General features: G+C 35.8%; 1 protein-coding gene across 2 annotated transcripts in view; it reads left to right on the top strand.

The window, feature by feature from the left end:
• The window catches only part of NAA16 (N-alpha-acetyltransferase 16, NatA auxiliary subunit), a gene marked incomplete at both ends in the record, with an annotated part of 64,176 nt that overhangs the window by 23,687 nt on the left and 27,500 nt on the right, over positions 1–12,989 (top strand). For both annotated transcript variants that reach the window (XM_079549310.1, XM_079549309.1), the window contains 4 exons: positions 3,524–3,677; positions 4,742–4,861; positions 6,994–7,089; positions 10,451–10,557. In XM_079549310.1, the coding sequence (XP_079405436.1) occupies positions 3,524–3,677; positions 4,742–4,861; positions 6,994–7,089; positions 10,451–10,557 (477 nt within the window). The remainder of the gene's footprint in view (positions 1–3,523; positions 3,678–4,741; positions 4,862–6,993; positions 7,090–10,450; positions 10,558–12,989) is intronic.

The following is a 12,989-nucleotide window of genomic DNA, read 5'->3' as shown; positions in this document are numbered from 1 at the left end:
GTCATTGGCTGAACTGTGAGGTGAGAGGGGAAAAGGAAGGGAAATAATGGAGGGAAGTGGACTGCTTCTGTTGATCCAGGCTATGGTTGGGTTGGCTTAGTTGACTGTAAAATTGTCCCTCAGTGCTTGCTTCTGGGTGAAAAGCAGGAAAGACCTTCATTTCTGAGAAGAAACAGGGGTTTGCTCTATAGAGGTCTGATTACTGGGAGATCATGGCTTTCTGATGATATTAGAAAATGAAAAGCTATATGGAAAGATGAGAGCACTAGAGAAAATGCTGTTTGATGAAAGGTGGAGACCCCATTGGTTTCCTGCAAGCAGGAGAAAAAAAAAAGGTGATTCTGGTCTGTGCTGATCTGGGGGGATTTTGGGGAAGAATGATAACCAGAAGGTTACTGAGAAAGGAGAAAACCAAGGACAAATAGTGGCTGGAGGCTGAACAAATCTGAATGATAAATTACTTTTTATCAGTGACTTATCAGTGACAGTTTAATTCTAGTGGTTAAGTTAACATTAAGAATGGTGAATTTTCTGTCTTAGTCTTTCAAGATCTAGATCAACGCTGCTTGCCATCTGGAAGTTGTAAATTAGCCAGATGCACAAGATTTCAGCCAAAAACAGGTGATGAGGCGGAGTGCAGAGATCACTACAGGAAATACAAGAGCCTGTGCTGTACAAATTAAATGAGTGATTTAAGAGTTGCTTTGAAATCTGAACTTCAGGAACCAAAGTTTAAAGCAATTATGCAATTTGTTTTACTGTTGTATATCCCATTTTTCCTTTCCAGAGCAGAATTTATACTCTTCACTTTTATTTTATTCCTAATTTCTGCATCAGGCCCACAATTACAGATATGGACAGAAAACCTCTGGAGTTCTGGGGGTTTGTTCTTAGGTATGTTTTGGCTGCATCTTGTCACATTCTTTCAGTGGCAGTTGTGGTAGGGTGGCTGCAATTGTAAAACAGATTTTTTTTTTGTTGCTCTTAAGGAGAGGAAGAATTTTCTCTTGAAAGAGCAGAATTGAGCTCCAGAGAAAGTTGAGCATCTCATATACAGCAAGGCTCATAATTTTTCTGGGTGGAGGGAGGAATAAAGATGTGTTGTTTGGCAATAGCAATGTAGTGTGTATGAGGAGGAACTTTTTATAGAATCAGTTGGGACAGTCTATTGTTCAGATTAAGCACTGAGGTCTTAAGCTGTTTGTCTTCTGATGAATTGCATGTTTAAGCAATCTTTAACCTGATAGATTTTCAGAAAGGTTTCTTTTTAGAGAGAATTTTGAAATCTTATCTGTAATCACTCTGGGTGACAGAAAGCACAGTAAGTTTCCAGTGGATTTGTCCTATATTTGAGAAGGAAGGAAGTTAGTGATTCTTCGTCGTTTCAGTTTCTTTTCTATTAGTCCTGCCAAGCCAGGACAGTGAAAGTTTAATTGATATCTACTTCTCATCTTTGATATCACAGCACATTAGAATGGTTTGGGTTGGAAGGGACCTTTAAGATCATCCAGCTCCAACCCCCTGCAACAGGCAGGGACACCTCCCTCTGGACCAGGTTGCTCAAAGCCCCATCCAGCCTGGCCTTGAATGCTTTCAGGTGGGAGCATCCTCAGTCTCTCTGGGCAGCCTGTTCCAGTGTCTCACCACCCTTGCAGTCAAGAATTTCTTCCTAATATCTAGTCTAAATCTACCCTATATTTTTTTAAGGTTGTTGGGGTTATCTCTCTTTATTTTAAAGGCTATTTAAAGATGATTGATAATGTGCCAGAAAACTGTGCTACCTGAGTAACTTAAACATAAGTGTATTGAATTGGAGGGACAGTATTTTTATAAAGGAAGTGAAGGAAAAAGAACGGATGCTCTGCAGTTCTTCAGTTCTGTGGTATTGCAGTGCTGATAACCAGAAAAGCTCGTGTGAATGCTTATTGTGTGTGGCTGTTTTGGGAAGTAGATAATGCTCTCCAGGTAACTCTGTTTTTGTTGATGTTTAATAGGGGTAAAAAATGAGCGAAAGTAGAAGCAGAAATGGAAATGCGGATGGAGGAAATATAAGAAAAGAATAGGATTCTTGCTAGCTGCTGACTCTAGTGGGTGCAAGGCCTAATCACCTTCGTTCCATTAGCCATCTTTTGCTATATGTCAACAGTTATAAATAAATAAAAGAATGCTGCTACTTTCAGCCCCAAACCTGATGTTCATGGTCAGATACGTGCTTCTTTACAACACTGTATTTACTTATGCTGTCCTTCCTTCTTATAAATATACCATACTATAAATTTTCCTCTGGGCTGCTTTTTCAAGGAATATGTAAGCAGCAATGTTAAATCTCAAATCTGGATTGTACTCAGAAGAGCTGGAAGGAAGAGTTGAGGACAATATTCTTTTAATATGAACGCTAATTTCAACCAGCTAAATGTCTTTTGTTTATTGTTGTTTAGTAAATTCTTTGTTTTTTCAATGAAGCTGGTAGAACAGTCCTACTCAGGGAACAGTAATTGTAAAGCATTTGGTGACCAATGTGACTGAGAAGTCTTGTTTGCTGAAGAATAAACAGAATATATGGTGTCACAGGAAAGAAAATTGGTAACAGTTTTTTCAAGCTGAGCTGCTGTTTATTTTTATTACAGTGGAACAAAAAGTAACAAAATCTCCTACATATAGACTGTGATTGCCTTTTCTTCTTCGATTTCATAATAATAATGAACTGCTGTGAAGGTGTGCTGGGCCTTGTCCATTGCTTCTATGTTTGCTCTCTGAAATCCTTGCAATTTACAACTTCTGTGCATATTAGCAAAGACCATTTGTAATGAAATTATCACGACTCTAGGAAGACTTATGACTGCCTGAATGTATTTAAGGAAGAAGGAAATACTTTTGAATGTGTCATCCTTTTTCAGTGGCTGAAGCATTACTGGAAAGTGGGTGGCACACTAGTTTTACTATATGTATGCAGACCTCAAAAGAATTAGCTGTTGTTTGAAGACACTGCATTGCTTGTAAACTGTACTTTCAATGGAATTCAAGTGTAGTACAGAGTGTTTAGCTAAAAAAAAATAGTTCAGGTTTCTTACATGAAAAAACTGCAAGTTTTTCAATCTGAGGCCAATGTTTGAGTGGTTCCTTGTTCTTTGGAAATAATTCATTCCAGAATTTGCATTATATTGAAATGCAGTATTGTGAAATCTAAGGAACCTGCTGCAGAGCTTAGGTCAAAATTACTGTGCTGTACCTGAGTCCTTCAAAAGGAGCGAGATTGCTGAGACCTTCCTCTGAGGGAATGCAAGAATTCTGTTTTTATTGACCTGGCCACAGTGGTAGAGAAAAGTGAAGTAGAGAAATAACAACAGCGGGTATCCTGAATGTGCTTAATTTGTTTGTGAATATAGAGATTTTGACATTTTCGAATGCCTGGGAGGGTGTATAGAGACTTGTGTTGTCTGAATCGTGTGTTCTGTAACATTGCATATAGTTGAGACACAGGCAGATGGCATGTGGTAACTAATTGATTGCTTTTTTTCCCTAGATTCCTCCAAATAAAATAGATTATGAATATAGTGAACTGATTTTATATCAAAATCAAGTGATGAGAGAGGCAGATCTGTTTCAGGAGTCTCTGGAACATATAGAGACATACGAAAAGCAAATATGTGATAAACTAGTAGTAGAAGAAATCAAAGGTAAGTTGTTCTTGTCTCAGTCAGTTTTGTTCTAAACTTTTGCTACCAGCTTTCAGATATGGTAATGTGTTCAAAGAATAAATGTGAAATCTTTAATTTTGAGCAATTAATATTGGGAAACTGTTAAAACAGGATCTACAGTGCTGTGCTTGGTAGTTTTCCCTATGGAAAACCAAGTGGATACAGGTAGCTTAATTTGTGTTGACAGTGGAACAAAGATCTTGAAGGTGGTGGTATTAGTGTTTGCGTAAGTGGCTTTGTTAATCAAAGCTATTATAATCCAGTTTTACTCCAATGCAGAATATTGTTTGTAGTACAAACACTTATTTTCTTTTTTTCTGGAACTGAAATAACAAAATGTTTCCTTTGTGAGCCTTCCAATGCATTTATTTTGTATTCCCTGCCTTCAGTGAATACTGAAGTTGACTTTTTTAATTAAAACCACCCATAGTTGTTCTCTGGGTTTGAAGTACTGGGTTCTGAATGTGCACAATTATGTAGTGTAATAGCATGTATTCTTTGGCTGCTTGCACATTCCCATGCCTTGCAGTCCCCTTCATCAGGCAGGAGAGAGAAGTGGAGAAAACTTATGGGTTAGATCAAGTTGACTTAAATGAAGGGAAAAAGAAGAAAAACTAACAAAATGGAAGTGCATAGGCAATTACACAGCACTTCCAGAAGCAGGCTGATTGCCAGCTAGTCTTCAAGCAATGACCATCTGCCCAAACAAACTTTCTCCATATTTTTTTTATTACTAAGCATGATATTATGCAGTTCTGAAAGGAAGTTTCTTTGTTTCTTTGCAATAAACCGAATAACTAGTTTAAATATGTAGTTAAAGACATGCAAATCTTGTTTTTCACCAGTGCTTAATGCTCCAAATTGTGTTGAGCTGTAGGTATGATGACTTCAAGTAGCACTTGTCATTTCTGTAAATGCCTCTGTGCAATATTTTTTTCAGTATCTATGATAAATCCTGATTTGTTTTCACTTAGTTTTGTAGATTTCACTGCCACGCTGTGTTTTCTCACATAATTCATAGCTCTTTACTCCTTTGTTTTTAGGAGAAATGCTATTGAAGTTGGGAAGACTAAAAGAAGCTGGTGAAGTATACAAAGAGTTAATTGAGCGCAATGCAGAAAACTGGTATTATTATGAAGGCCTGGAAAAGTCCCTGCAACCTAGTAAGTTAAAATGTACTGGTACAATGAAAATACCTACAATCCAGGACATACTCAAAACCTTCTGCGTGATGTATTGCAAATAGAGTTCAAAAAGCTTTACTCAGCAGAAGAACATTTACTGTCTAATTTCAAATTTGATATAGTTGCTTTCCATTGAACGTTTAAAAAGTGAATAAACACTTGTATGCATGACGTCAGCAGCAGCAAGTCTTTTTCTTCTTGGAGCTGAAGCTGCCATTGGTTTAATGTGCTCATTTGAAGGACCTTTTCTGAGCGTGAGCTTGGAAACCAAATTGCAATTTGTTCTTATCAACCTGATTGTCAGAGTATTATTTATACTCCAGGAAGTAAAATTATCATTGTGAAACTTGAGTGGCACCACTTTGACATATAGGGAAATAATGAGTAAACCTCTAATCCAGATATCCTCTTAAAAATAAGAAAGTTTTGTTAGAAGCTGACTGTTCTTTGGAAAAAGAAGTGATAAATGTGACAAAGCCTTTTGGTTTTGTTTGTTGTTTGGTTTTTTTTCTGCTCCCAGGGCTATTTCATGTTACTGCTGGTCTGTCTTTTCAAGAATTGACCTAAATTGGATTTAAAAAAAAATAATCCCACAATATTGCAATCATGTATACTATAATAAATACTTTGCAATAATAACTTTGCCAAGTGTCTACTTTTACACTAGAATGCATTCCTTGTATTTCACTGTTGACTAATTAATGGAAGTTTTATTGGAATAATTCTGATGACATCATAAATCATAAGCCCACAAGCATGTTGTTTGTAGATATGAGATCTGCGTTGTATTTCTCAACCAGCTTCCAGAAAGTTTTATGTTTTGGGTTTTATAATGTCTGGAATTGCAGCTTGTGATTGGGAATTGAAGATGATTATATTTGTTGCATTTATGTAGAGACTACCATTGCCCTTTGAATGTTTTTCTTAGTGTATCTCTAGAGGTGAAAAGATGGTAATTGTTAATATTTCAAAATTAATCATCCAAAATTGATTATTCTGCTTGATAGAATATGTTGATATGAATGGTTTTTAACAAGTAACCAATACAGTAGATTATTTGACATATTAAAATTGGTTATAGCATAAAACTTCACTAATTTATAAAACTAATAATGCTACTTTATTTTTTAGGTGGTCTTAGGACTATTTCCTCCCCCATGGTAAGTTCTGGAGCTCCAACTTGTGACTTCAATTAGGCTTTTTATATGCTTTAGTTCCAATTCAAACATTACTTCAGTGTTGCTATTAGAACTGCGCATCTCTTGGAGCCGCTGGGTAATATATTTTTTTCCCCCCCTTCCCCAATATCAGAGCTCAGAGACCACAGAAATCGTTTTTCTTAGAAAAGAAACTGGAAATATTCATTAAACATCTGCTGTGCCATAGTCTTGATGTGAAAAACATTCATTTTTATTGAAGTTGCTTGATGAATTTGAAAAACATTGAAGCAAAATTGATCGTAGTTATATGAAAATGGCATCTCAAAAACCAGATTAATTTAAAGTTCTAACCACATTGGAGCTCCAAAGCATATTATGGGGGAAAGGGGAGGAGTGGGAAGAAAATCTTTAAGAAAAATAAAGTTATTTTAAATGTTAAGGTATTGACACTTGTTGTGCCCAGTGTCTGTGCTGGCAGTGTTGTGCTCTAATTTTGCTGCCACCAAAGGACTTTATGATAAGGACATGCTTGTATAGTTTCTAAATTGGAGGTATACAAATAACATACACAGTGTATTTTCCTGAATGCATAGTGAAAAACATGTTTTGAAGCTATCAATAACAAAATACTCTATGAATAGGTCTGCACAGTGTACAACTGAAAGAAAACAAATATTAATGTTTGATTGAACATGAGTGGTAATTGGATTGTTTGGGTTTTTTTTTTTGCAGTTTACCCCTACTGTGATTATGCTGGTACTTCTGACTTAGTGATTTCAGTGCACTGTTTCACAGTGTTTTTGATTAATTGGGGAAAAAAAGAGCTTGAAATGTTTAAAATGGTTCAAAGTCCAAAATATATACTGAATCTTAACAATTCTCAACGTTTTAAACCTTTAGAAGAATAGATTTTGATCTGTTACTTATATCTATTGTATTTACTGATAATAGGCACTTTAGAAGAGAGGCTTCAGATTTATGAAGAAGTTAGTAAAAGGCATCCCAGAGCAGTTTCACCTAGAAGATTACCTTTAAACTTTGTTTCAGGTAACACGTTGCATATCTGTTCCATAATAATTTTTTTTTTTTGCTTTTTTCTCTTAATTTTTGGTAGGCTGTTAGGTGTGCATTTAATAACTACTTTTGCATGTACACAAATTAGACAAATGCTTTTTTTTTCTGGATTAGACAAAAGTATTTATGTTTTAGGATTTGATAGAAAAAGTTCACACACTCTAATATGGTGGTACCAACTATGTAATGCTGTTTTCATTGATGAAATTACAGGACAGAATAGTGTCCAGGCTTTTTGTGAATGATTGCATGTTGCTTTTCTCCATCATCAACTTAAAGAGCATCAATTAAAAGGCAAGGAGTTTGCTGCACTTGGAGGCAGGGCTCTGTGTCTGTGTACACATGCACAGACATGTGGGCTAACCTACATTCTGATTTATAACCACAGAAAGCAGTTCTAAAAGATGCATATTATAATCAAGAAGCATGAATTTCATGACCTTTTTAATACTGTTAATGTACCAGAAAACACCAAGTCACTTTTGTGAATCTGACAGTGTTTTTGCAGCATTTTTGTCTAGAGCCATTTTTATCTAAAATCTATCAACTTGTTGCTGGTAATTTAAGAACAGGAACAAAAAGCAGATGTGCAGTGTTTCATAATGGGTTGTTGTATTTTTAGTTTTATAACAAAGTTCTTTTCAATGATTATATCCTTTTACAAGTTGTATTGAAATAAAGCTCCAACTACCATCAGCTCTGCAAGGAATATAGTTGAAAGAAAAAACAAAAACAACACAAAACTGTATTGTTCCAAGAGAGGAGGAAGGAAACTAAGGTTTACTTTTGGTTTCATTCATTTACTGAGCATTGCATACACTGTACCTTTAAATACTGCCAAACGTTACTAGTACACTTGTCTGCTTAGGAGTCTAAATGTGCATACTCCATTCTTGTATAAAAGCACAAGACACTTCATAAGAGGTTAGCCCTGAAATTAACACCTCGTGCCTTAGTTAATCCCAGATATCTTACATTTCTTGAAGCTACAAAGGCAAAATGTCATGACAGTTTAGCTAGATTTTATTAAAAAGCCACATGACAGAATTTTTTCTTTTGTTACCCAGTTGTTTACACCAATACATAGCAAATGATTAGTATCTTTCAAAATGATTTTCCATATCTTTATTAGTAGTGTGCTTTGTGTTGACTTCTTCACTGTATGTTTTGTTCTGGGTTACTCTTTCATTGTACAGTGTGGTTTTACAGCTGGTGTTCATTCAAGTGGAAATGAGTTTTGTTATAGGCATCAGTTGTTCCTGCTGTTTCAAAAGCCAAATAATTAACAATTAAATCTAATTTTACAATTAAACTAAATTTGAGAGAAATCTCTCAGTGAATTTGATTCTGTGGTTTTCATAATAAATTAGAATTTCTCTGATTTAAAACTTCTCTGTTGATCCTTTAGGTCTGCTTTGGTCAGATTGAATAAGGCTGTTTTTGAGCCTGCAGAAAATCACCTGATAGGTCTGCATTTCTGTTCCAAATGCCTCGTGTTGTAAATTGAGCAGATAAGAAATGTTGTTGGCTGAAGTTAATAATGAAAATGTTAAGATGTAGAGACAAACTTCTGTGGAAATGTGCTTTCAAATTTCAAAGAGAGGAAAATATTTGGCTGAAGTTGCTGTCCCTGTGTGTTCAGTGACCAGATGCTTACCTTGCATCCCATCACAACAACCTTGTAATTGGTGCAAATCAGATCCTTGATTCTGCTGGAAACCACCTTCTGGGAGCTTGGGGCAGTCAAATATGGGGAAATGGAGTCTGGCAATCCAGTTTTAGATCTGTTTAATTGCTATAGATTCACTGTTCTGTCTCTGTCTGTCTGTCAAGTCTCTTTTGTGTATCAGTTGAAGAGTGAATGCTGAACTTTATGTTGTAGGTAGGGTGCATCTTTTTTTTTTTTTAATGTTTCTTATTCTTTTTCAAAGCTGTTCTGTTTTCTATACAAAAAAAAAAACAAACACCCACCCACATTCTTAATGGAAACTTGAACCTCGCTTTGTTAGATTCTAAGTTACAATTCCATCAAGAATATTGCAACAGAAGAAATTAAGAATGAAGTGTTTTGTCTGTTTGGTTGGTTGCCAATGAGCAGTTCCTTGTAGAGTGAGAAAACTTTTCAATTAAACCACCTGTCATAAAGCCTGGGCTTATGGTCAAGTTATGGATCCCTCATCCACAGGTAGAAGCTCCTTTATTTAGCAGTTTGTTTTACTAAAGAGCTTCTATTATAGCTTCATGTCAGTAACATTGCCAGTAACAAGTTGAGGACAGCTTAGAATTGGTAGAAGTACATTAGAAATGTTACGTGCAGAGCAGTAGGGCCTTTTTTTCCTGGATATTTAAAGCCATGTGTTAATCAAATTTTGTTGTGTTCTTAATGAATTGAGGCTTATTTCAACAGTCTTATGAGCATATGTTAGCATTATGTTTAAAGATTGAGAAGTCCACAACAGTAATCAGTGAAGTGTAACAGCCTCATCTCTATTCAAAGCAAAGTGAAGCAAAAAACAATAAATTGAAACAATTGGAAACAATCATTGTTTTCCATAGGGATACAAACATGAAGAGCAGCTGTATTTTTATTTTTAGTTGGATGCCTTCTCTTTGAAGTCTAGCTTTGTTTCACAAACAGCATTTCTCAGGAACATGAAACTGCAAGTACTACGACTTTGATTAACCCGAAAATGTAATGAAAAGTTCATTAAGTTTACTAAGTGTTGTGGATACGGTGCTGCTGAATACATCTCCTGTTTCTGATTCCAGAAACAATCATTATATTTGAAGTTGTGTCCTACTCATTTAAAAAAAAAAAAAAAAAGACTGGAAGAGAGGTGCAGAACTCATTTTATCCATCCTTCTTCCTCAGTGCAGGGTAATTTTTGTGCTATTGCTAACTCACATTCATGTAATTGAATCATAAAAAGTTAGTGATGAAGCTTTTACAAGATCTCCAAGGTAATTTATTCCAGTGCTTAGTTACTCTTACCACTATGTTTTTCCAGTGTTTATTTGAATGCCCTTGTTATGTGCAGTATTAAAACTTTTAATACCTTCCCTTTTTAACAGCTGTTACAGATTTGAAGACTGTTACCATGTCTTCTAGTCATCGGTCTCCTAAATGCTAGCAAGTTAAGCATTTTCCTTTCTGTTTTTTTTTTATTTTAATTAATCCAGAGCATATTTGCACCTCATTCTTAATTAAAAGATAAAAACCCTTAACTACAGTTTTTCAGTTGCTCTATTATCCAGAACTGTACACGGAGTAGTGCTAATATTTATATAACACTTGCAATCACTGACATATAACCAAATACACTTTTGTTTCTAGGTGAAAAATTTAGAGAACTATTGGATAAGTTCCTGAGGGTTAACTTCAGTAAAGGCTGCCCACCCTTGTTTACCACTTTGAAATCTTTATATTACAATCCAGAAAAGGTAAAGTTTAGTACTTACTTTGCTTTAATGAAGTCTTCCGTATTGAATTTCTAAAAGTTAATCTAAATGTTTGTTTTTAGATTTTACTATTTCTTACAAACAACCTCTGCTGAACCCTTTTCTCCCTAATGTTGCTGTTTTGTCGTATGTGAATCAACATTGGGTGATACTTCATCTGTGACAAGATTTTTACTTCTGTTGATAATTGATTTGAAAATACTTGAAGCCTGGTTGCAGGTTGCACTGATCTTTATTCATTTTTTATTTTTGAAGCTCAAAGGTAACCCGTAAATATGTGTACTCTGCAAGTGTGTCATGATTCATTCAGCTTATGGTTTATGATGTCACCAGAAGTAATGATTTTAAAATATCGTACAGATGGCTAATATTCTACATATATTTCTGAGTTGCATCAATACATAATTGTTACTATTTACCACAAAGGCTTGTTTCCCGTTTCAGTCTCTGGATAATCTTAGTGTTCAATTTCTACACTTTTAAATTCTCCTAGATTTGGAAAAATTGTATCACACTGGAACTGTTATTTCAGACTGAGTTATTTCTTCCAAGCTTTCAAAAGGTGCAGTAAGTGCTTCAAATTAAGGTTAATAAAATGTGCAGCAAATAAAAAAAATTGATTCAGATGTCCAGTTTTTGCTACAGGCAATAAGAACACTTGGTATTCCAGTTGGGAACAGCTTTTATAGCTGGAAGAAAAACTTCAATATATGATGCTTATCAACCAGCTTTGGCTGTTCTTGACTCTGAGAATCTCCTATCATTTTCAAAATGCTTCTGTTTTGAGAATATTCATAGAATTATTCATAGAACTATAGAACAGCTTGGGTTGGAAGGAACTCCAAGGATCATCAAGTTCCAGCCCCTCTGCTACATGCAGGGCCACTGACCTCCAGATTTGGTACTAGACCAGGCTGCCCAGGGCCCCATGCAACCTGGCCTTGAGCACCTCCAGGGACAGAGCATCCACAACCTCTCTGGGCAGCCTGTTCCAGCACCTCACCATTTTCTCTGTGAAGAACTTTCCCCAGTATCCAACCTAAATCTTCCCTCCTTCAACTTAAAACCATTTCCCCTTGTCCTATCACTATCTATCTGAGATAGTATTTTCTCCTCCTTTTTATAATCCCCTTTTAAATACTAGAAGGCTGCAATGAGGTTTCCTCACAGTCTTCTCCAGGCTGAACAAGTCCAGCTCCCTCAGCCTGTCTTGTAGGAGAGGTGCTCCAGCCCTCTGATCATCTTCCTGGCCTCCTCTGGACCTGCTCTAACAGCTCGGTATTATCTGTACCTTTTTCCTGTAAGTTGACATAATTCTTAAGGAATTCTGGCATGCTGTGCTGTACAAGCTTTTTCCACAATGCATACTGGTAATGCATGCTTTCAATGTAAACTTTAGAAACTGGATTGAATTTTTTAAAATGTCAACACATTGAGTACCTAGACAGAGGAAAATAAGTACTGCGAAAGTTTTACCTCTGATAATGATGTATGTAAAAGATACAGTCTCATTGTGCTTGGAAAAATATTTTGACACCTGTTTTGTGAGTAAAAAGATTACTAGCATGGTTGGGGACAGATTCACTCAGAGTAGTTGCTTTCTTGCTAGTTATCTTCAGTATGATCACTGGTCTGACCACATAAGATCACTGCCTATTAGGACTTGAGGAGCTTGATTCTAAATACTAATTTTAGCCTCACATTTGACAGATATTTTCAGATTTGTGTGCAGTGCTGTCTTCTGCAAAAACATCCTCCTTTTCCTTCTATTGCTTCTCTTCCTCAAAATGAGTCTGTTTTGCATTTCACGTGGTTGAGTATTCATGTAACACAACAGAAATCTGTTTGAAACAGAAATTTTCATGTTTGACAGTTTTAGCAGTTATAAAGTTCAGGGGTTATGGGAAGGAAAAGTGTGACAGCTAATGTGTGCTTTTTAGGAAAATGCACCTTGGTATCTAACTTAGCTAAGGTGATGCTTAATGCTAGTTTCTAACTTAAGTTATTGGTATATTTTTCGCTGAAAACTGAAAGAATTGTACTCAAGATCATGTTGTGCCTTATAGATAATTAGGAAATAAGTTCTCTAAAAGTGTTGGAAATGTACATTTTGTCTTCTGATTTTCAGAAGCAGTTCTAATCTGCAATTGCAGTCTGAGACCATATAGATAAGATGATTTTATTGAAGAGTTTCTATGTAAGCCTAGAAGGTTCTTTCATGAACTCCAGGGATGTCCAGAGTCTTTCACATAGCATGGTTTCAGGAAAAAGGGTAAATACTAATAGACTAAAGACTAATAGAAGCTTTCAGATTGTATCAGACAAAATTGTGCCAGTGTCACAGGTGGGAAAGGAGTTTAAATGCCTGCAATAATATAGATGAATAGGGGGGAAGAAATGTAAATTGATTTGCT

The sequence above is a fragment of the Tetrao urogallus genome (assembly GCF_951394365.1).
Source record: "Tetrao urogallus genome assembly, chromosome: 1".
NCBI lineage: Eukaryota > Metazoa > Chordata > Aves > Galliformes > Phasianidae > Tetrao > Tetrao urogallus.
This window is presented reverse-complemented; position numbering and strand designations above follow the sequence as displayed.